Source organism: Amphibalanus amphitrite, unplaced genomic scaffold, assembly GCF_019059575.1.
Source record: "Amphibalanus amphitrite isolate SeventyFive unplaced genomic scaffold, NRLGWU_Aamphi_draft 000161F_arrow, whole genome shotgun sequence".
Lineage (NCBI taxonomy): Eukaryota > Metazoa > Arthropoda > Thecostraca > Balanomorpha > Balanidae > Amphibalanus > Amphibalanus amphitrite.
The window spans coordinates 248,656-274,110 of NW_024881656.1; the positions used below are offsets into that span (position 1 = coordinate 248,656).

General features: G+C 47.5%; 1 protein-coding gene across 1 annotated transcript; it reads left to right on the forward strand.

Annotated features, from left to right (window-relative positions):
- Window positions 1-504: 504 nt before the first annotated feature.
- LOC122383331 lies at window positions 505-23,264 on the forward strand. Its single transcript, XM_043369642.1, has 6 exons — window positions 505-698; window positions 6,801-7,129; window positions 7,650-7,909; window positions 8,104-8,241; window positions 21,870-22,079; window positions 23,194-23,264. Exons 2-6 carry the CDS (start codon window positions 6,801-6,803, stop codon window positions 23,262-23,264), a joined length of 1,008 nt encoding a protein of 335 aa, XP_043225577.1. The 5' UTR covers window positions 505-698.
- The last annotated feature ends 2,191 nt before the right edge of the window (window positions 23,265-25,455 follow it).

The window sequence follows — 25,455 nt, forward strand, 5'->3', positions numbered from 1 at the left end:
GGATCCTCCGGTGCGCGACGGCCCGGTGCACGACGTGGCCAACGTGGCCTTACGTACGACGCGGCCCACGTGGCCTACGAGAACGATTCAGTGAACCGCATTTGTGACCCCCATATTTTGTGCATTTTAACCGTTTCCAACCGTTTTAACCTACCTAAGGTGGTTACCACCCCCCCCCCCATGTGCGGGCGAGAGTTAATCAATCTCCCCCTCCCCAACCCCTGACCGGGCGAGGGCTGAGATGTTGGTCCGAACCCTCCAACTTGTCGAGATATCCACTGAGATCATAGACCCGCCTCTTCCATCCCTGCACATATCTGCTCGTCACTATGTTTTGTTTGACGAGTTGCATGAGTTGTCCCGGGAATTGGGGAAGGGAAGGGGAAGGGAGGGGAGGGGGGACTGCACATCGACCGGCGGTCCGTGTTGTCCCTGTAACCCTGGTGACCCCCCACTGACGTCATCAGGCTAGGACACCGCGCCGCCGGCTCACTGAACACGATCGATTCTGCCGACACACCGACTCGCGGTGTTGATGTCCGGCGCAGCTCCAGACAGGAACAAAGGCCGACGGAGCCGCACGAGCTGCACTGCGTCCACCGGCCGGGTCAGTCGACAGAGCGGGTGGTCCAACAGTGTGTGGACGGTACTGAGCTCTGTCCACCGGAGCCGACCACGGCGGAGGCGGCGAATATCAGGTGAGCAGGGCCGACCTGTGTGTGTGTGTGGGGGGGGGGGTCTGTGTGTCCCTGTGTCTGTTGTTGAGTGTGTTTTGTGCGTCTGTGTCTATTGTCAGACTATATGTGTTAATGTAACGGTGTGTATGTGATTCTGCGAGTCTGTGTGTGTCTTCTCTGTGTGCTAGGTACCCGTCTGAGTGTTTGGATGTGGGTGCTTACATGCATTAACCCTCGCCCATGTAGGGGGGGTTGGTGCAACCCCCCCCTGAGGTTTTTCGGAAATAGTGCAAAAACGGCGGCGCGCAGCGCCGCCAAATTTTGGGTACCTTATGGGGCAAACCTTGCACATCTTTTGATAAAAAAATTTGACCGGGTCATGTCAGGTCACGGAGTTATGACGTCACAAAGGGAACAGCCTCCGGCCGGATTTTCACAAACTGAGTGCCAAAGCCCGAGGTTTCCTGCCGGTGGTACGGACATCGGTTGATGGATCGTGATGAAACTTCCCATGCATGTTGCAAGTATTGGCTATCATATGGTATAAGAAACTTGACCGGGTCAGGTCAGGTCACGGAGCTATGACGTCACAAGAGGAACAGCGTCCGGTACTATTTTTGAAAAGCGCCCGAACCACTATTTTGCTAATTCTTGTCACCTCAATGGGAATATGCAGCAATATTAGCTTCTATAAGGAGCAAATGGACCTTCCAAATCCAAAAATACAATCAGATTTCAAAAATTTAAATTGTGATTTTTCGAATTTCTGCCGCCGACTGTGACCTTGCCGAGTTCCGGCGCTCCCAACGCGCCATTTTTAGAGCTAGGGAAACGAAATACATACCAAACGATAGAGAATTGATCAAGGAACACGATAGTGAAGGTTTCAAGTCGATATCTCCCACCGTTTTGCCGCAATCGCCGCGGAAAGTTGAAAAAGTCTATTTTTCCGAAAATTTGACCTTTGACCGGTCAAAAGTAGGTCAAATGTTGACCTAGGACCAAAAAATATACCACCAATCGCGAGATCTCGGCGAGAGCAATCCGTTGGTCTTTTTCGCTAAGCTCTACGACGCTCCGTTTTCAAACGCCAAGGGGGGGTCGCACCAACCCCCCCCCCCCTGCATGGGCGAAGGTGGCAGATCGCCGTTTACGGGCGAGGGTTAACGGGGAAGAGGGCATAAGGGGCGGAACGGGGGGGGTACACCGGGGAACCGTGTCCCCTTGATTTCGGCATTTTAACATAAGCCCTATGGGCGTTGCATGGAAAGAATGGGACCAAAAGTCGGCAATGCCCCCCCCCCACCTTAATTGAAGGTGTTCCGCGCTACTGGGGGAGGGGGCAAATGTCCCGCAGTGGCTGCCAGTTGCCCCTGCAGTGAAGAGATTTTGCCTACCCTGTCGGAGTAAATATAATGCGCTTCAAATAAATATTCTCCAAGCTGTCAAACCCAATGTGAAAGTCAATCAATCCTATTTCCTTTTCATATTTTGTCGCTCGTGTTTACACTGCTCTTAGTCTAATATCGTAGAGAACATCCAGCGGCGTATCCACAATCCTGATGTTACCTTTACTTTAGAGGACCCAGTGGAAACTTTTTAGCCCGCGCCCTGGTTGGGGGTGTTTTATGCCCCCCCCCCCCCGTTCCAGTCGTTTCGCACTATCTCCCAAATTAATGCGCCGATCGCCGCGAAAATTTCAGAACCCGGCCCTCTTGTAAATCGGTTTTACACCTCGTTACATTTTCTTCCACAGTCTATGATAGGTTGGCCGCAAATGACGTCAGAGTGACGTCACGTTCAGGCATTTCCGACTCAAAAGAGGTTTGATGGGAGGAGCTGTCAAGCCCAAAGTTTTAAAGATAAAGGAAAATGTTGAAAAACAAAAAGATATAAAACGAGCAGCGCTACAAAACTGCTATCTTGTTTGTTATATATTTGCTTTGATTTTGAACCCCAAATTAACCCGCGCCCCGTTGGGCTCTGTCGAGCAACGCACCCCGTTGGGGGGGGGCAATTTGCCCCCCCCAAAGATCTCGAGAACCACGCAACCTAGCGACAAGCGGCAACCGGTGTTGGATAGCCCTATCAGGGAACTACCTTATGACCCAATTTTGTTGACCTAGGTCAAGCCGATGATGTTGCAGGTCAGGTCAAAGGTCGAATTTTCACCGTTTACAGGCATTTCAAGAAATGCGTTGTAAAATCGAGTAAAATGCATTTCATTGAAAATAATCGATGGGGAAATGTTCTTCAAACACATATTTTGCTATTTGAGGTCACTGATGCCAGGTCAGGCCACAGAGGTCAGGTCACTGGGGCGGGGGGGGGGGGGTAACAATATGAAAGTGTCGTGTGATACATGTTTTATGGTCCATTTTACATGACAAATGCGATTATGTGGGTCAGGCAGACTTTTGTGCCAGCTTTGGTCACTTTTTGGTCAAGGTCAGGTCAAGGTCAGGTCAAATTAGGTCAAATTTCAAAGTTGATATTTTTGCACAAAATGGGTATTGAATTGATGCAGCTCGTCACGGGGAGTTCAATGGTGGTCTTTGTTTTGCCCTACGTGGTCTAGAATCGCTAAAATTGAGTTTAACCCTCGCCCTGGCAGGGCATTTTTCATAACACGGCCTGGCAGGGGGGGGTCGATGCGACCCCCCCCCCCCTCGCGATTGGCTCCTATGGCACCTAGAAACACCAAATTTGGTAGGTAGGTGGGCCCCCTGGAGTTCTCGCCCCTGTGCAAATTTGGTTGCTCTAGGTCAATATTTAGGGGGGTTTTGGGGGGTATAAATGTAAAAATTTCGCTAAAAACAGGTCAAAAGTTTTTCGCTTATAACTTTTGATCTAATTAAGATAGAGCAAAAAGAAAAGCACCAGTGAACTCAGCACGTCAAGGCGCGTCGAATGATATACTTTTTAGCTTGCTTAAGTGTACTTAAAGTTTTTCTTAAATTTTAAGTAAACTTAAATTAATAACTTAAGTTCAAGTTAACCAAATTGCATCATATCGCATATCATTCGATTCGGCTGATCACCAGGAACACAATGATACCATTTTTTAAGCTCTAGCGTCATTATGTGTCAAGTTATTGGCAAAAACGTCATTTGACCTCAGTTGACCTCATTTGACCTGACCCATGGATAAGTACACCAAACAAAGAAGCACCAAGTGACCTGCTGTTACGTACTGTGGTTTCAAAGCACAAAAGTGATAGAACGAAGCGGATATCTCCAGTATTTTCCGAATTTAGTATTTTCCCATAGGCTTAACATTACGACGTAATGACCTCTAACTGACCTCAGGTCAGTGACCTCAAAAAAACCGGAATATATGTTATACAACTCGGTGAACTTAGTACATCCTGAAAGTTTGAAGGAAATCAGTCCAAAACTGTGAGTTGGACAGGTGCAAAAAGAAAATTGAAATTTGACCATGACCTTGTACCGGTTTTTCTGACCTGGTGACCTGACATAAGGTCACCCGGACCTGAAATTTTCAGGTCATATGTAAAAAGGTTGCCCAGTAGGCTGTGCCAAATTTGGCGGCGCTGCGCGCCGCCGTTTTTACGCTATCTTCGAAAAACCTTAGGGGGGGGGTCGCATCGACCCCCCCCCCCTGCCAGGGCGAGGGTTAAAAATTTGACGTCATCATTTTTGAACAGATTTTTCGCTATATCTTGGCCAAAAAACGAGATATCGATCTGAAATTTGGTATGTATATAGAAGAGCTCAGGGACCATCACATATATTTCGATTTTTTTCGAAATTCGGAAAATTTTGGGATTTTTTTTAGTTTTGGAAAAACACCATTTTTTTGAATTTTTTGGGTCAAAAACCCAAAATTTTAAAAATCCGAGATAACATTTTTGTAGCGCCGCTTTTTGTCGACTAGACCATATAAAGAAGTTTGAAATTGCTTTGTAACTGTAGATTTGGTGAGCGTTTCAAGATTGCATGTTTTTTGTTCATTTTTGCTCGAACACGACCTCAGTTTGACCTCAATAACTCCTTACCTAAGGTGACCTAAGGCTTGAAATTTGGTGTGAAGGTGTCAAATTGATGCCCTGGAAGGAACTGACAATTTATCGGCGCTGCGCGCCGCCGTTTTCTTGCTATTCAGGAAAAACCACAGGGAGGGGCCAAATTGCCCCCTCCCCCCCCCCCCAACGGGGCGAGGGTTAAAAAAGTGACTTTTGAAATAATCCCCTAAAATGCAAAACAAAATAAAAAACTGATCTTTTTGGTTTGCATTTTAGTTTTGCAAAACAAAAAGATCAGTTTTTTTTTTGCAATCCCGCGCCCCGAATGGGCGCAAGAATTGCGCGTGAAACACATATTTTGCTATTTGAGGTCACTGATACCAGGTCAGGTAACAGAGGTCAGGTCACTGAGGACCACAATATGAAAGTGATGTGTAATCCTTGTTTAAAGTACCCGGCGGCCGCTGGGCCTCCGCGCCATCCGCCGTCCGCTGGGGGGCATATAGTTGCCCCCCCCCTTTACTTCTGCGACGATATCGTCGCAACGCGAAGAGATAGAGAAGCGAAACTTTGCACATATTTTCCTGAATACATAGCCGAGGTTGTGTCTAAATTTAATGTCGATTTCATCTGAAATGACGTCACAGTGACGTCATAAGTGAAATTATAGATTTGCGACTCTCCAGTTTCCTCACGATATATCAGATATATGGGACCGTATATAAAGGGCCGATTATTGGTCAGGACCTAGATGGAAGTGTATTTAGGTGTTTCAGGATGACAGCAGGTGCTGTCTAATTCATTTACAGTTGAGTTTCATGCTCAGCGTCATCAGAAACGGTCCGTATAGGAAAACGACAATATTTTATGACGTCACTGTGACGTCATCTTAAGTGCTACAACTACCAAATTCTGCTCAAACATTGCCTTGGTATTCATTTGAAGCTACCCTGAGTTTCACGTTCGTAGCTTATCAGGTTTCGGAGATATTCCGCAAAACGTAAAGGGGGGCAACTCTATGTCCCCCCAGCGGCTCGTGGGTTAAACATGCATAAGGGCTACAGTCTGACCGTCGAGGCCCTCTAGGTGGCCTCTGATGGCCCAAAGCCAGCCTCTGAGGGCCCAGCGCCAACCTTAGACTTCAGAGGACAGAGGGTCCCACGTTAACCTAAGAGGGGCTAGTGACCTACATTGTCCTTAGATAGCCCCAAGCTGAGCTGTTCCCAGTGGGCCCCAATCTGGCCTCAGAAGACCCCACGCCGCTGGTCTTAGAGGAACCCACGCTGCCCTTATATTGCCCCACGCTGGTCTAAAAGGGCTACGCACTGGCTTCTTTGGGCCCCATGTCCACATTTGGCTATTTAAGGTCCCAAAGCGGACTCTAAATGACCATGCTAGCCTCCGACGGCTCGACTTCGGCTTCTGAGGGCCCTACGCTGGCCTCCAAACCTTTGATAGAAGTTTGTTTAGACATGTTTACGTATGCTTAACTGATTAGGCAGAATTTTGGTATACCGTTACCTACGGTATATGGTATGAATGTTAGGTATGGTGTAAAGGTCCGCTTATACGGTGCATATTAGGTGGTATATGACATTCTGATTTCTGGAGTCTGGTTTGTCCCCCATCCCCCAGTCGAAATTCCTTAGCCGAGGTCCTGCTGTGTGACTGTGTCAGTCCTGCTGTGTGACTGGCTGTGTCCTATACATCCTATCCATCCTATAAGTATACATCTGGTGTTTCTAAGTACATCAGGAGCCAATCGCCAGGGGTCGTACAGCCAGACCCTCCACTGCACCGTCCGCGTTATGAAAAAGGCCCGGCCATGGGGTAAACATTCGTAGTAATAACGTTTCTTTATTATCTCGTTTTTTTTTGCGAAAAACTAGTAACGATAGTAAATTTTGATATTGGTTACCTAAGACCTGTTTGCCTGCCTGCCAAGCTTGCCTGCCTGGTATGCAACAATGCGGGTTGCATGACAAAACATGTCGTAATACGTAATGACACGTCGTTTTGTGACATGATTAGACACGACGCTGCACGACAGGTCGTAATGCGTACGACGTAACACCACGTACTATGTCACCTTTTTATGATTAGTAGAAACGTAAAAAACTGTAATTATGCGTTACAGATGGAGATGACAGATGTGCGTGAAGACCTGGCCGCCCTTCGCCGGGAGGTGTCCGCCCTTCGTGAAGTGGTGGCTGCCCTTCGTGAAGAGATGTCCGCCCTTCGGGAAGTGGTGGTCCCCCTTCGTGAAAAGGTGACCATTCTGAGTGAGGTAGTGGCGAAGGACCATTCGGACACGCAGAAGCTCAAGGGGGAGTACGCCGTACTTCACGGTGCGATGGTCCGCCTGGAGCAGGCAGTTATCGAGGAGCGGACCACTCGCCAGACCGTGGTGGAGGATCTGCGGCAGGAGGTCCGCCGGCGAGCGGCGCCATCCGGCCGTCCCCAGGGGTGAGACTGGGAGGCAGCAGGGGTGGCTGTGGGGGCTGAAAGAGTTCGGAGAGCTGTCATGGTGAGAAGTAAACTTTCTTTGTAGAAGGTGTAAGAAATAAACCACAACTAGGTCCTTGAAGGTCGAGTAACTTGTAATTGTAATTTCCGCCCAATCAAAGAAACATGTCTGGAATTCGTACCATCTTTCGCAAGTTAGCCGTTTAGTCTCGATCGTATTGTTCCAGTTTTCGACAGACGTCCTGCAATCTGCATAAAGTTGGCCAGTTCGGGGCATTATATCCCGCACGTATTTACATGTCTTCATCAGCAATCGTGTCACAAAATCTAATCGGTCGTATCAAATCGTTCAGATTCGTATGAAATCAACTCTGAACGATTTTATTCAACCGAATAGATTTGGCAACATACTATTGCTGACGACGATATGTAAATGCATATCGTATCATCAAAGGAGCCAACTAAAGTTGTAAACTTCTTTTGCATTTTGATTTATGTTCCTTTTTTCTTGTCTTTTCAGTAAAATTTCAAAAGCGTTTCATAACGTCACGGTACAGACGGAGTCCCAGCCACCGGCAGACAGTGATACCACAGTGCTGAGAGAGGCGCTAAGGACAGTGACGACGTTCGACGCTCCGTCAGCCCTTGGCGAGGACCAGCTGACGGCGCTTCTGCAGAGTCTTCCTCGCTTGGAGGAGCTGACCGTCAGGGTCCCGTCCTTCGGAACGGGGCGGTGGCTGCGGCTGCTGCCGACGTCACTGAGGACGCTATACGTTGCCGGTAAGAATATGTTGAGGAAACGCATTATAGTGCATGCATTGTGCACAATGTTCAATTACTGTCCAACAGTGCCGATCGACCCTGGCTTTGTCAGTGTCGTCTGTGTCAGGGTTTGACACCACAGTGTCAGCCGCCTCCCGACCCGGCAGCAGCTCCGTCCGACAGCTGTCAGCTGACACAGCTCTGTCCGACAGGGCCGGAGGTGACGAAGCCGAGGTGGCCGGGACGGTACGGGAGTGGTCTGTCGGTATCTCTCCAGGGGGTAGCTGCCGACACCATCAGTCACCTGGCCACGGAGCTGGGGTCACGGATTACGCTACTAGTCACGGATGGTGAGCAGCGGTTGAAGTTACTCATATATGAATGGCTAGGAAGGGATAAACAACAGTAGCTGTTCCGGCGCTCAACGTTCGCTGGCTGTGACGTCACGGCCACCCCGGCGGGCCGCGGCCCGGCTGACCTCCAGTGACCTTGAGACGCGCTGCCGGGCGCGTCAGCTGATTGTCGGCGGTGCGCGGCGACCCCAAACGCTGCCGGACTGGTCAGGTGCAGGTGGCGCTGCCGGGCGCTCCTGAACGGGCAGGGGGCGACACAGGGACACGAAGAACAGGAAAACTGGCCGGCGGCAACGCTCCTTGCTTGTTATTTTTGCTCTAAGGAACTGCTTTTTTCTAGCAAATGTTCATAAATAACGTGGAGAAGCAGTTTATCTCTGAAAATCTGAAGCCTAAATCAAACCAAGAATAACTGGATACAACACATATTACATGTACTGCAGGTAATGCTGCCTCATCCTAAGGTAAGACGGAAGCCATAAGCCATGGTAAGCCGTAGGATGACAAGTCGTGTGATGAATGGTGCTGGTCAATGGTTTGGGCCTGTATTGGACATGATATTTACGTTACAAAATTTATAAGGATACAAAATTGAAATAATTAGCTACACATAAGAGCTGAAAAAAATACTTATGTGAAAAGTTTTCAAAAGCTGTCAGATTGATCAATTGACATCAATAAAATATGCCTAGTTCGGAATATAGGGGAAAGTGGGGTAAGACAGTCAGGGTAGGTAAGACGGGCACCCCTTCTGCAGAACAAACCAATAGCGCTACGAGCGAGAAAAATTAGGACCAGAATTGCCTTTCCCACTACACACCACCATTGAAGTCTGGTGAATTTGTGTTCAGTCGATAATCTTTTATTTTGATTTCTTTAACCCGCGCACCGTTGGGCTCTGCCGAGCAACGCGCCCTGTTGGGGGGACATTTTGCCCCCCCCCCCCCCAAGATCTCAAGAACCACGCAACCTAGCGACAAGCGGCAAACGGTGTTGGATAGCCCTATCAGGGAACTACCTTGTGACCCAATTTTATTGACCTAGGTCAAACCGATGACGTCACAGGTCAGGTCAAAGGTCGAATTTTCACCGTGTACAGGCATTTCAAGAAATGCGTTGTAAAATCGAGTAAAATGCATTTCATTCAAAATCATCGATGAGGAAATGTTCTTCAAACACATATTTTGCTATCTGAGGTCACTGATACCAGGTCAGGTCACAGAGGTCAGGTCACTGGGGGGTCACAATATGAAAGTGTCGTGTGATACATGTTTTATGGTCCATTTTACATGACAAATGCGATTATGTGGGTCAGGCAGCCTTTGGGGCCAGCTTAGGTCACGTTTTGGTCAAAGTCAGGTCAAGGTCAGGTCAAGGTCAGGTCAAGGTCAGGTCAAATTAGGTCAAATTTCAAAGTTGATATTTTTGCGTAAAATGGGTTTTGAACCGATGCCACTCGTCACGGGGAGTTCAATGGTGGTCTTTGTTTTGCCGTACGTGGCCTAGAATCGCTAAAAATTGAGTTCGAAAATTTGACGTAATCATATTTGAACAGTTTTTTTCTCTATAACTTGGCCAAAAAACGAGATATGGGTCTGAAATTTGGTATGTATATAGAAGAGTGCAGGGACTATCACATATATTCCGTTTTTTTTTCGAAATTCGGAAGTTTTTTTAGTTTTAATTTTTTGATTTTTTTTTGGTCAAAAACCCTAAATTTTAAAAATCCAAGATCACAGTTTTGTAGCGCCGCTGTTTTCTACTAGACGATATAAAGAACGTTGAAATTGCTTGTTAACTGTAGATTTGGTGAGCGTTTCAAGATTGCATGTTTTTTGCTCATTTTTGCTCGAACATGACCTCAGTTTGACCTCAATAACTCCTGACCTAAGGTGACCTAAGACTTAACCCGCGCGGGGCTGGGGTCTCCAGCCGAACGCGCGGGGCTGGGTGGGGTAAATTTTACCCCCCCCCCCTGTTATCTCGCGAACTAATGGTCTGATTTGGAAAATTCAAACGCCAATCGAAAGATCTCATCACGAACAACTAAAAACATGTACTTAATTTTAAGTTTGAGGTCAAGGTCAAGGTCAGGTCAAGGGTACAAATTGCAAGTTCCTACAGTATCGGCCTTGCACCGTAGTTGCCGAAGAATGGAGTCATGGACTGAGACTGATCGCCCAAAACGTGTTCTTAGGCTACCAAGACAATATTCGTTGCATACAATATCATTCAGAGGTCAAGGTCAAGGTCAGGTCAGGTCAGGTCAGGTCACCAAAAACAAAATATAGAAAAGGGCATGTGCGACACATGTTTTATGGGTCATTTTACTCATAGAATTCAATAGGCACACTCAATAAGTGATATGGACCACCTCTGGATGAATTTCAGGTCGAGGTCAGGTCAAGGTCAGGTCACCCAGCCAGCAATTTTGCTCCGGGCCCAAGCAGGCTCAAGTGCGGATTGCCCGAGATTTTTAGTCGGGCTAAAGTCGGCTAGGGCTTGGGCTTAAGTCGGCGTATGACACAGAAACGCCGACTAAAGCCCATGCTCTGCCGGAGGTATGCCCGCTCTGCGAGCTCCGGGCAGCCGTAGTTTAGCCCTAGTTGAGCGACGATTGGCGTTAGCCCGATTTAAGCCCGAGCAGTGAATCCATTTGTATAATGGAGATTACTCTGGGCCCGAGCGGGCTGAACTCCGGCAAGCCCACTCTGTGTGCCCTGTCTATCCCGACTTAAGCCATAGAAGTGAATGGGGTTTATACATTGCAAACTGCTGTGGCTTTGCTCGGGTTCAGCTCGAGTGACGGCTCCTGTTTTCTCAAGTCTCGACTTGACTTCATCTTGCTTTTGCTTCACACTGGATCAAGTAGCAAGGAGCAGCCAATGCACTTTCAGCAGGTTGTGTGGTTTTAATGCATATTTAAAATTGCTACGGTCACTCATATGCTCTGTTAACCGGTCATCGAGCATTGCGAAAGGAAAGTAGTGGTTGACTTCGATTTAATGTTTATTTCAAACGACTACAGACACGTCAAATGAAACACAAATACATGAAACAGTGGACTGCAAACTGCAGCAATAATATGGCATGAGTCATGAAAAGGCGCCATCAAAACTATAAATCAATCACAAGACCCGCTAGCCTTCCTCCCCGTTCGGCGTTCATAGTACTTGGTTGAACACTTAACCGAAAGCATAAAGTAAGGACAGCAAGTAATCGCTCATAAGACATAAAACAATTAGCAAACAATCGTTTATAAAGAACTTCACTCTGGTGAATGGGAGCTATGGAGGCGTCTGGCTCCTCCACACACACACATCTGCAGTAGGTGGTGTCGGCCAGCTTTCGGCGCAGTTTCCGTATATGTAGGTATACCTACTTAATTATAAGCAGGCAGTTTCCGCTAAACCGCTTGGCGAGGGCGACAGCGGCGTCCACCCGGTCCTGGTTTGTATAACATATTCCATTTTTTGGAACCATTTGCTCTAATGGTACGTACCTGAAAAAGAGATCAATTGGTTTAATTTACATTGCATGTTTGCTCGAAAAATAACTTATTGTTGCATTAATACTGTAACAGCACTTCTCATTGATCCGTATAAAATGTTCATTCGAATTTTTCAACGCGGACAGAGAATGAGCGTGCTCGGTGAAAGCAGATAAATATTTGTGTTTTGTATTTCGTTTTCCTGGTTCAGAAGTGCTGGTATTTCACAAAGATATACATAAAGGCACGGAATGCGGCTTTTCTGAGCGAGGGTATAAGTCGCCAGGCTGAACAGCTATTCAGCTTCATGTTTGATGGCGTGAAACTCAGTCAAAATAATGACGTTTACATACGATCAAGCGCACCATTCAATACAATTACCTACCGTAAAACTCCATGCCAGTCCACTTGATAAGAGCAATGAGCACTATCCCTTCTTCGCGCTGTCACACGCGCCCAAACATCAACCACCAAATGCCCCAACACCGGTGTGTCGTTTCGTCGCGCAGCGCGCAGACTGTCACAAACGCTGCACATGATTGGCGCAGAACTGCGCATGCGCGAACAGCCGAACAAGTATGGCTAAACTCCGGCTTTACTCCAGTTAGCCGAAGGACACAGCCAGCTTGATCAGCCCGCGTTCCGCCCAAGTTAAGCCTGTTTTGGATGCGCGGGCAGATGTCGGGCTGAGCTACTGCTATCCGCACGTGGGCATAGCTGCGGCATGCCCAAGCTCAGCCCTAGTAAAAAATACATTGGTTTTGATCAAAGTGGGCAAACCCAAGCTAAGCCTAAGCTGCCCGACGTTTGCCACAGTTCAGCCCAAGTGAATTGCTGGCTGGGCAAGTGAGGTCAAATTTTGAAGTTGGCTGTTAAGGCCTAAAAAGGTGTCTATCTGATGCAGTTTTTCACGGCGAATCGAATGGTGCTATTTTTGTTTCCGTACGAGGTCTAGAATTTCCAAAAAAAAAAGTCATTTTTCAAAATTTTGTGTGTCGTGACGTCATACAATTTTGAATAACTCCCACATTTTTGAACCGATTCTTCTAAAACTTGGTATGTAGGTTTACATAGACCACTTCGTTTTTTCGATACACTCAAAATTTTGGATTTTATAGCTATTTTCCCAAAAAAGTCAGTTTTTTGAGAAAAAAAAAATTTGGGCCAAATCCAAAATTTTCAAAAAACCGAGATAGCCATTTGATAGACAAAGTAAAATTACGTATATCCTTTTTTGTTACGTCTTGATTCCTTTAAAAATGAAGATGTTAGCGGCGTTTGAACTTTTGCCGTTTTTGAGGCGAAAATGGCGAACATGACGTCACTAAAACGTCAATTTCTCAAAAATTTTCCAACGGATTTCGCTCAAATTTTCAGGGAACGTGTCAAATTGATGTAAGAAAAGGTACTGAAAGTTTGGCGGCGCTGCGCGCCGCCGTTTTTGAGATATTGCAAAAATTCGCGAGGGGGGGTAAAATTTACCCCCCCCCAGCCCCGCGCGGGTTAAAATTTGGTGTGAAGGTGTCAAATTGATGCCCGGGAAGGTACTGAAAAATTAAGCGGCGCTGTGCGCCGCCGTTTTCTTGCTATTCAGGACAAACCACAGTGGGGCCAAAATGCCCCCCCCCCCAACGGGGCGAGGGTAAATTAAAAAACTCATTTCATTGAAAACATCCATGATGTATTGTTGAAGCTTTTGTGTGCAGCACTATAGAGTTAACCCTCGCCGGACCTATTGGTTTTCTACATACGCGCCGGCCGAGGGGGGGGGGCGGGTACGACCCCCCTCGCCGTTTCGCCCCTGGTGGAGCTAGCGCGTCGCGGAAAAAAACGAGCGTGTGCGCCGTTACGAGACGCAGAGATTAGTACCTGATTTTAAGGTCCTAGGTCAACCGGTGACCTCTGAGGTCAGGTCTAGTGCCCAAGGTACGGTTCAGTTTTTGGTGAATAACTTCGCAAAAAACGGCCGCAGAGCGCCGATTTTGGCAGCATCGTGTTCGTCTCGCTCAGGCGCGTCGAATGATATACTTTTTGTCCGGGTCAGGTCAACTTGGGGTGTTGACCTCAGGTCAAGGTCAGGTCAGCACCCCCAGGTCACGAAGTTGGTCGAAAGAGGTCATGTCGCATATCAATAGATTCGGCAGGTCTTCCTGAGTCCATTGGTGGCTTTCCTGACTCGCTAGCTCAATTTGATCAAGAGTTATTGACGAAAAACTAATATGACCTTGATGACGTCATAAATGACGTCACGCAAGGTCAACATTGAAAAAGTGACGCATCTAACCTTGCAAGGAGTGCTTAAAATCACGATTCTGTGTGCTTGAGATAGTTGGAGATCGCTCCCGGCGCCAGAATAGCAGTTTTCATTTTTCCCCATTGACTTATAATGGTGAGGTCACGAAAATGACCTGACCTCATATGACCTTTAGGAAAAATCCGAGATATACAAGTTGTGGGACTCATAATGGATACTAGATCCTGCAAGTTTCATTTCCCTGTGACATCTCCTCTGGCAGTGAGAGCGTTGCGAAGTTGCGACATCTGAAGACCGTGCAGAGGTTCACTTATGACGTCATAGGTCAGTGACCTGACCTGACCCAAAAATGCGGTTGGTGTCAAAAGATGCGGCTTGGATCAAAGGTCAGGTATGCCAAGTTTCAGCTCTCTATCTCCAGCGTGTTCGGAGCTATCGCGAAAAAACCCTATGGGGGGGGGGCGGCACCCGCCCCCCCCCCTCGGCCGGCGAGGGTTAAAACTTGGAATCACTTGTGGTACACTCATATGCCACCGGTGTTCATTTACCGCGGATTTGCTTTGTCTGCATCAAATTGTCCACAGAGCAAAATCGTGCTAAACTTCTGACATTGAGTTTGGGGTAAGACGGGCAACTATGAATCCGATGGGTCTGTAAATGGTGAAAATATTTTTGTTGCTGTAGAAAAAAAAAGAAACATTTCTTACAAGAATATGCTCGATTCCGATACTCACAGACATGTTAGCAATATTCCTTCGGTACAGTTTATCCTCGAATAATGAATGTGAAAAACGGTTCTACATGGCTTCTGAACTAGGGTCTATATAACTAGGAACTAGGGTCTATATACGAGCATACGCCTTCTGCACGAATCTCGTATAGGTACTGCCATTTCCGAAGCACTTCAGACCAACGAGCGACCGTATCAATGCGGCTTATCTCGGGCATTTGTTACGAGCTGCGCTGGTCGGTGAAAGAAGCTGGCCGTCTTGCCTTACCCATATGACCGTCTTACCCCATGGGGTGGGGTAAGACGGGTTTTTGCAAGGTTTTGCAAAAATAGCTGTAGTTCATTTGTTGAATCAGCTCTAAGTCTCATCTTCTGGCAAATGGAAGTAAAATGTCTAAAAAAGGTTTTCACACAGTTTCCCGTTTCTACGATGTTTCTAACCGGCCGAAAAATGACTCCAATGTTAAGGTGCCCGTCTTACCCCACTTTCCCCTAATGTACTAAATAATTGTGATTTTTGTTTTATATGTCAAAGACCCATTATCATTTTGTTTGTTGAGTACGCTGTTACGGAAAGTCGCCGTGATTTATGAAATTTACATGGTTTTGATCCAGGGGGCGACACGGCTATTCACGCAATGTATTCATTTATGGGCCTCGCGGGGCCTCGCGATGACGCGGCTGGAGGCAACCACTCAGCGCGCTAGGATCGTTCTGGCGGGACCGGGCGCCGTAAGGTGTGCAATGAATGGGCGGGCAGACAGAGATGAGGTAGGTATTGAATTTGAAATGACATCATGAGCAATTGGATGGGGAGAGAGAACGTTTCTAATGGAGCTTGAGATGGGGAAAACCAAAAATATCACGCTCGGTTCAGAGCTCCGACGGGGCTGGGCGCCGTATGGTGCGTAGTAATTTAGGCGGGCAGACAGAGATGAGTTATCGGATTTGAATTGACCTTACCATCGGCTCTCTGGTGGGATTTTAAGACGTTTTTAGTTAAGCTCAGGGTGGGGCAGCCCGCTGGCGGATCCAAGGGAAAACATTTGGGACAAATGTTATCCCCCACAGGCCGATATCTGGGGCAGCGTCCGAAATCGTTTTTCGAGAATAAAACGAAAACTTCACAACTTTTCTGAGGAAAAGTTTATTGATCGAACTGCACAGTAGTGCGCAAGGAACCGAAATCCGATGTTTTTCACAGAAACCTTTTTTAGGGTATAGGCCCCCGATGTGTTCAAGATCGCTTCCTGGATCCGCCAATATGTCACGGTCGATTATCGAGCTTCGGCGGGACTGGGCGCTGTACCTATACGTCGTACCTACAATGAAGAGGCATACAGACACCTCACCTCACATCCTACTGCTCTACCCGTGCCTCTGTGGGTGAAGCACTGAAGCATCACGGAAGCCCACAGGACCTGCGAGTCGACGAGGTGGCCGCCGGATACTGCAGCTCCCCGGCGTTGCCCGGGACCGAGGGTTTAACAGTAGTAATTTCACTGGCGGTGAATCCTCGTAATGTAGAGATAATATCCTCAAAGACCTCCGTTACGATTTTATATTCCTAAACAATATGGCAGACCAATTATGCTTACCTACGTTCGGGCATTATCCCTGATGCTTATCCTCCCAATACAACATGTGTTGTCTGTCAATCAACCATCGCTCGACGACGGGATCAACTCTAACCATCGGTATTCGGTTGTCAATTCACCCACCCCGTTTCCCTAAAAATAGACGGGTCAGACTCGGCCTGGGTCTTAACCCGCGACCGCCTGGGGGGGGGGTCGGATCCGACCCCCCCCCCTCCGTTTTTCTTGAATAACTCATGAACCGCTTGCGCTATCAACTTGAAACTTCGCATACCTTCTCCCCCATCAATTTGACGTCTCCTGTGCAATTTTTAAGAAAACATTTTCAAAAATTTCTGAGGTATATCGATTTTAGTGACGTAACTACATGGCGTTTTCAGTCAAAAAATGGTAAATGTTTAAAAAATCGCCAAAAATCGAGGTTTTAAGCAAATTGCAAATTAACCCTCGCATGTGTGCGGCGTTTGCCAGCTTCTAATGTGTAGGGGGGGGGGGGTCGGTTGGACCCCCCCCTTGCCGTTTGGCCCCTGATCGAGCTAGAGCTTCGCGGAAAAAACGAGCGTGTTGCCCGTGACGAGAGGAATCCGATGATACCCAATTTTAAGGTCCTAGGTCATTGGTTGACCTTCCAGGTCAGGTCAATGACCCAAAGTCGGGAAAATCGGGACCTGTTAGAAAGTCGTAAAGTGTGGCTGCTAAGGGGTTTTTCGGGGTGCTGATCACGAATATCGTGTTAGTTTTGATCACAGATGATGTCTTGAAGCATTTAGACCAGGTCGGGTCAGGTCAGGTCAGGTCAACCAGTAGGCGTCGTGACGGGTATTCGTAGTACGTGTCAACCGCCTCTGACAGCTTCGTAACATGTTACGAAGTCACCAAAACTACTTCGTAAATGTTCAAATGGTTGCTAAATTCGAATTCAGCTCCAAAAACTAGCCTAGAAACATGTAAAACTCGAAAAAGTGACCCGAGGTCACCCGAGGTCACCAAAGGTCAATGACCTGACCTGACCTTCAGGTGACCTTGACACACACGGGAGTAACATCAAATCACATGTTTGAACGTTTGAAACCACGAAAAGCTTGCAAACACGCGGCTAGTGCGAGCCGACATACGCGAAATCGCGATTCCGGCCAAACATGGTCTCGGAAAAGAGGTCACAGGTCAAAGGTCATTTGGGTCAGGGTCATGAAATTTTCAGGGTAGGTGTAAAATTGATCAATGCGAGGGTACTGAAAGTTTCGTCGCGATCGGCCGCTTTTTACGCGAGTTATTCGCGAAAAACCATGGGGGGGGTCCATCCGACCCCCCCCCCCCCCCTACACATGCGAGGGTTAAGGACATGAAAAGACGCAGCTCAACGAGTTCTTTAAAATGGCTATCTCGGATTTTCCATAAAATGCGTTTTTCACCCCTAAAAATTCAAAAAACTATATTTTTGGAAAACAGCTAATAAAAGCCAAAATTTTGAGAATTTCCAAAAAACCGGAATATATGTTATAGAGCTCTATTAGAACATTAGGTGTCCCAAATTTCAACTTTCTATCTTGATTTTTGACCCCCAAATTGTAAAAAATAGTTCCAACATGCAAAGGGCATGGTGACGTCATAAGCATTTTCGCGAATTAAAGGCACTTCTGAACATCGCATGTGAAAACAAATGGCATCACTAGATTCCTGGGACAAAGCTGGTCTAGAAAAGTGCATTTTTATGTCAAAAATAAAAAGTTGAAAAATTGACTTTTTTTCTTAGCCCTCGTTTAGTTATGTATGGTATAAACGATTTTTTATGCTTTCAATGCACACTTATCACCAGCACAGTGACTTGGGGTCACATATAACCATTACCATCGGATTTGGCGTGAAAAATAAGCCATAAAACATGTGTCGCACGCCCATGTAGCAGAAAGTGAAAACCGTGACCTTTCGTGACCTGACCTGACCTTGACCCGTACTTAGTATGACCCCTATACGCACATGGTACCTTCACTAGGTCTTTGAGGTCATTTGTGGTGAGTTTCGAGCAGCAGCTATCGATTCCGCTGTCCGTAAGCCTAATCATGCAAAACCCCTGAATTTGACCTTTGACCTGACCTTGACCCGAAAGTTGACCTCAATCTTAAAATCTTAAGAGTGCTTTGGGAAGGTCTCGTAGAGACCTTTCGAACGCCGCCTCGCGGGGCTCGATACGACCATTGGTTCTCGAGATAACAGGGGGGGGGTCGGATCCGACCCCCCCCCCCAGGCTGATGTGGGTACGGAAATAGCCCAGGCGGTGCCGGGTTAACGAGTCCTAGAATCGCCAGAGACGGGATCGGGTCGCCGTTATTGCACCGGTCTTGGTGTCTTTTGGTACATATAGAGTAGACAGCTTCGACCAAGGACGTCGGACCGTTCTACGAATGTACGCACCATCCAGGCCTAAGATGCGTCGAGCTTTATGAGAATGCTGTCTAGATCAATCAACATGACAATGGTGGTATGCAAACGCTTTAAAATCTCTCCCCGGCTCCCGCAACGTCCCAACGCTCGTCCGTTATACGCTCGCCCGATGCGTCCGCCGAGCCGGCTTGCCTCCAATGACGTCATCGGCCAGCCGGCGGCGTTCAAGGTCAAACGGCTGGTGTCCTTACCTGGAGTTCTATAGCCTTGGTTTTGATAAAGTACATATTCACTAAGACACGGAATTATCACAGCATTGTAGCCACAAACAGTTTTCACTCACAGTTGTTTTCTACACCTGTAGGTAAGTGTACTATGTTTGACCTAGACAAATGCCCATGGGCGTCGCCACCACTACGGACACTACGGACAGTGTCCGTACAAGTTTTGGAAGGCCCGGAAACTTGTACGAAATTTCCGTACAAGTTTCGTCGACCGCAAATGCAGTCTTCGCACATGTTTGAAGCAGGTTAAAGTTTATCAGGCCCCTATTTGTGGTTAAAGTTACGATCCAAGGCCGCCCCAAAGTCAATGTCACGCAAGAGTAGGTATATAGAGTGTAACGAAGTTATTCGGACATCTATTTCTTATTTATTAGAACTCAGCCCGGCCGCGACCGCTAAAGCCGCGCTTTGCCAAGTGGTTATAGGAGAGTTGTCAAGATAACGACAAGCATACGACAACAATCAATCTGCAGATTGACTTGTATTCTTGGCAAGGCAGATAATAAGAACTAGAAGGCCCACATCATGACCCACCAGCCCAACACTATCCACCCCTTAACTTGGTTCTTCTGCCTATCAAACTGAAAAAGACAACGCAATGGACGGGAAAATAGCTAGTGCACCACCTTTGGCCTCACGCCAAGACGCATCCACTGCACTGGTCGAGGGAAGACATGAGCGTTTGGTGGAGTGGGCAGCTATTCGCGCTGTGTTGTCCTTTGAACCGTCAAAGCGGCTTGTGTTGGCTGCCAGTAACAGGCCCATGTCACTCCACTTTTGATGACATCATAAGGGGGCCTCAGGACAATAATGGTGCGGTGCGCCACAATCGCTTCAAAGCTACTTGCCAACAGTTGCCATTTTTGAAAATATTATTTTGAAATAAAGTTCCAAGTAATAAAAATATTGTAATAAAATTGTTGAATAAATCGATACCATATCTAGAAACTTACTGAAAAATGATTTATTCATAGTAAAAATATAAGCTCGATGCGTTTTTGCGTTGCTTTCCTGCAACTGTAGAGGATTTTTAAATCGTCTATATCTTCAAAACCGGCCATTTCTTAGCATATTGCTGCTCTTTTTTATCGCTAGAAAATTAGCTGAACTTTCCAATGACATCAACAATTGAGCGATATGTGTAGAGTGTCACCAACAATCATCAAATGAAGTTAGTCATTTTTACGTTGTAAAGGAATGGAGTACCCCTTGCGAGCATCAGGGGTGACGTCACTCAGGATCTGTCTCTGATTGGTCGGCGGGGGAGTGACTACCTTCTATAGATGGCCTTGGCCAGTAACTCATTACTCAAACGTGCCGGCCGTCACCGGCGTCAAACATCCGGCCAAGATCCAGATCTCGGACATGTTCAGCTTATGTGCGATGCTCCAGCTGTGCATTGTGTCACAGACCACCTTCTGTGACGAGTATTACCGAAGCAGCATCCTGGCAAACAAATAATTGGAGCCGCTCAACCGGACGGCACGGGAGGGCTCGATTTCTAAAAACGCATTGATTTTGATTCAAGCCACGCTGCCTTCGTGCAGGCTGGAGCGCTACATTTAAGTCCGTAGGAGAATCAGAAGTGACATCAGGAGAAGCTCTTATCCTTCTGGACTAACGGGCGCCGACTTGGAAATAGTTGTCATCCTGATTTCATAGAGATCTTAAGGATTTTTGTCCAGCGGGAAGTGAATAAGGGGACACCTGGCACCAGGACCGCCCAACTGTATGTGAGCACATACATGCTTATACGGCGTCTTTCCACATCAAACCCACTTCTTGAAAACCCAGTAGCTGGAATGTTACAGGCATTTCTAAATCTTATGAAAGCTGGCGATATCTTCATCAAAAGGAAAACCTCGGGCTGTCTTGTTTCTTAATCACAGCGGGAAGAAAGGTGACCGGATAATTTTGTTACACCCCGTATCCTTCTATAGGCTATTTTACTGATACGTCAGTCATATTACCCTAATTATGTCACTTTTGTCATCCTGAGGCTCTAAATGAATGCTTAGATCAAAAGGAATGACAAAATCGTAGCCAGTGACTTCAAATACAGCAAATGAGACTGATCATGTGTAAACGTCAACCAAAGGCCATTCGAGGTCATATGAGGTCAACATAAAACTTGACCTTTTCAAACAACCTATATGTCATTCGACGTGTCTTGACATGACCAATGCGTTGGTACCACTGCTTTAGGTCTAGGACCTTTTTTGGTGAAGAAATCTGCAAAAAAAGCCGCAGCTCGGGGTCGCTAACCTAACCTTTGACCTAATGTCGCTAACCCTTTGACCTAATGTAGGTTGGTATCAATTTTTTTTTGTCCCATACCTATTGAATTGTCCACCATGTGAAACATAGTGGAACAGGTATGCAGGAGTGCCCTTCCATGCCCATGTGACCTGGCTACGTTAAATACCATAGAACTTCATTCAACGAGGGGAATTCAAGCACATTAGGTCACATCACTCCCCGCTCTTTTTTTAGCTATGGACAGCCCGCCACCACAGGTATTAGTAAAAAGGTTACCCCTGGGGACCCAGCAGACAGATAGCATGGCTAGTGACGTCCGCTGAGTACCCAGGGCTGACAATGGTTAGGTAGGATAAGGACAAAAAGAGACGAAATATGAAAAAGCAAACAATGCATGTAAAATGTGTTTCTATTTTTCCCCCAAAACCACTAGGCATTCGGGGGCTATCGCAACTATTCGTCCGAGGTGTACGGTATGTGGGGGGGGGGGAGGACGAAAAACAACTTCCCTGGGTCCGCGTGGGTTAACGCATCTGACGAGTATTACGGCTGACAGAATATGTCCGTACAAGTTGGGGACCCGTGGCGACGCCCCTGCAAATGCCTGACATTGGCTCAATCACCTTTCCAGCACAAATTACTACTATCCCAAGTCAACTTCGTGGTGCCATCATCAGGGTGGAGCCAAACACTGTCATCCTTCCGGCCGGAGTCGGTGACAGCGAGCTGACGGAGCTGCGGAGCTCACGGGAGACTGTGAAACGCCTGTCAGTCTCCGCCGCCGACCTCCCGCGACTGAGGGAGCAGCTGCCGGAGGGCCTCGAGCGCCTCAATGTCAGAGGTGAGATACCACGGATCATACATGTAATGTCGGTATAATGGACAATGCATATAGATATACAGATGGACAGGGAGACGGCAAATGGACGAACCGATCAAATTCAGCCAACATCTTACAGCCTTGTTTGTGTTATATGGTATTGTTAGAGTGATGCAAATTGCAATGCATGCATTTGCATATAGTGTGAGCATCAAGTGCATGTCTGAAATATTATTGTAGCAATTATTGTAATTTGAAATGGTTTCATTGCAACCACTGCGAACCATATATTTATGTAGGCTACCAACCTGATCCGTTACTATACCATGACTGGCTGCCCAGTGCCTAAGCCAATGTGCCTTGCAAAAATCGTAATACTTATGTTGCACATAATTGAATATTTATGTATGTATGCTGTTGGTAAAAATATCGCTGTGCAGCCGCTCTGCTGTGCTAGTGCTGGCTGTGTCAGTGTCTGACACTCTGGTGTCAGTGGTGCACCGGGGAGCTGGCGGCAGCTCTGTCCGACTGCAGTCAGCTGACACAGCTCTGTCCGACAGGGCCGGAGGTGACGGAGCCGAGGTGGCCGGGACGGGACCCGTTGGGTCGTCTGTCAGTGTCGCTCCAGGGGGTGACTGCCGACACCATCAGTCACCTGGCTGACCTGGGACGGACGGTCACAGGACTGGAGATATACGGTGAGCAGCGGCAGCACGGACAGGCCGATGATATACGAGATCAGCGAATGGCGGACACCGAGTAACGGTGTGCCGTTGTCGGACCTCGTGGAGACAGGTGTGATACATAGCCAATGTGCTTTGCGAAATAATGAAGCCAATTGAGCTTCAAAATGGAGGAGGACTGTTCACTCAGTGACATATTCGTTCAGTGTTAGTTGATCATACTCATAACATTTGTGTTGCACTGTTCAATGAAGTTCAATGCATTTGCTTAACTGATTGCATATTGTCATATAATTGCACTGTTTTACCATTGTCTACTGTGTCCATAAAACCATGTGAGTTATTAGGTGTTTTTTCGTTTTGTCATATATCGACATGTATTACAGCTAACTGATCCTGTCTGTATGTGTGTCTGTGTGTTTTCCAGACTGTCCTGATCTCACGGCCGGCAGCCTGGAGCCCCTCACAAGGTGCCCTGGGCTTAAAGCCCTATCAGTCACCGCCACCGACCTCCCGCGACTGAGGGGGCAGCTGCCGGAGTGCCTCGAGCGCCTCAATGTCAGAGGTGAGATACCATGCGGATCACACTGACACATATAATGCCGCTATATGCAAATGGACAGCGTTGATGGCAAATGGATGAGCCGATCAGCCTCAACTAGCAATTTCCACCATTGACCGTGTACATTATTGTGGTTGTGGTGGGGGGGGGGGGTCAATGCATGCACTTGCATAGGGTGCCGGTGCACATGCTTGTGGCGCATGCATGGAATAGTTATTAGTGTACCTAAATCCATAATGTCGCGGGGTGATTTTTAAAAGTCAAGGTACTAGTAATAGTTGCAATGTCACAAGCAGCAAATTTCCGAACAAAAGTAATTAGTCTGGGTCGACGGCTGACACTGACTTCTGACTACTGTTAACGCCAGACCCCTTGAGACCCTAATTTTTCGCGATTACTTTTAAATACGTGAAGGAATTTCAACCAAGCTCAGGACATGGCCGTTTCAAGACAGGCCGAAACTTTTACAATTTATATATTTTATCGCCATTTCAATATTTCAGGCACTTGTCATTGACTCGTAATGTTAAATTTCGAGCAAGATTTTCATCCGGTGTGTAGAGGCTATCACCAGTCAGTCTGTGATACGTTATGACGTCACATACGTTATGTGGTCTTGGCCTGCGGCGGTTTCGGGCCGGCGCGCGGTCACTCTCGCTGTGGCGGGGAGCGGGGACGGGCGACGGTCGAGCGGTGCCGAAAGCCGGCGGAGTTGTGCGTAACGTCTTGGCTGACAGTGCCCAGAGAGCGACATGATGACTAAGGAGTCATAAATGCTCAATGCGCATTGCTTCTACAATGCTGATATGTTCGCTGATATTTTTTTTTTTTTATATAAGCTGCATATGACGGGCAGATGGCATATAACTGACATAAGGTTAGGAAATATTCACCTGTATTTAAAGCCTATGGCGTTGCAGATAATGCGATGATGGGATGTCATCATGTCGGATGTCACCAAGTAGCTGCCGATTTGTACATCGCTATGCAACCATCGAACAACGCAATAATAAGTTAATTGCCTGAGCTTCACATCATACGGCTCGCTCGTATTTCAAACAGATACCCTACATCGAAAATCGTATTTGTTAGGAATCGTTAACGTTTGTTCGAAGCACGACTAAGTAGTAGGTTGAGGAGTGATGGTCCTCTTGGTCCTATATACAAGAGTCAACAAGAGCCTAACATTTACTTGACCGTCTGCTGCAATTGACTCATAGCACGTGAAGCGTCAGCGAAATTCATAGTCCTTTACAGATGGCAGGGGTGTCGTTTGTACAGAGGTCGCTGATGGGCACGGGTCAATGCCGCAGTCGTGGGCGGAGCCTAATGTCATATGACGTAGAAAGCCTCTATCCAGGATGGAAAAACAGTTAACATTACTGTAACACGGCGGTTTCTCGTGCCCAGGGCGGGGCGCGCCGGTGTTGTTGTCAGCCCTTGCCAGAAGAGATGCTCTGCCGGTCCAGGTGTATTGTTTCACGAGCACAACACAGCGAGATGGTCAGCTACGGTGTCGGTCGAGACCGATGCAGAAACACGTCCGGCGTGGGTGACGGCCGGGGGTCTTCTGCCCTCCCTTTGCCGGGGAGCTCTCGGCTCGGCTCACCCCGACCTAGTTCCTACCACATACTAGAATATAAAACTATCCTGCGTGACGGCCCGCTATTGGATTAAAACATTTTCGCTTTTAAGACTCGTCTTGTGATTGGTTATTACTATGTCACCGCCCCTCGGCCCTCTGGTAGCTCTCAGAAGACACGTGTCAGATGAGTTGCCAATCGTCACGCGCTGGCACCGTGGTTGAGGGGGCGTAGCATGATATCGTTCCAAGAAGCGCGTCAGAAGCATTGGTGGACATAAACCAGGTCACTATTCTGCGCGGGCCGGCATGAATGACGGATGGCGGGCGTCAGGCTGGCGCGACTCAGCGGCACCGTCGTGGCGGGCTGGAGACAATGAGTCACACATGGATAAACTATGACGCGCCGTTGGGCCGACCGCGGGGTCAGCTGCGGTGAGCTGAGTGCGGGCGGAGAGCGGCAAAGGTAGCGAGCGTTGAAAATGCGAAAATGAAATATAGCCACCACGCAGGTATAATTAAACTACGAACTAATTAAGCCTAAACCCATAAAATATAAGCAGCAATTAA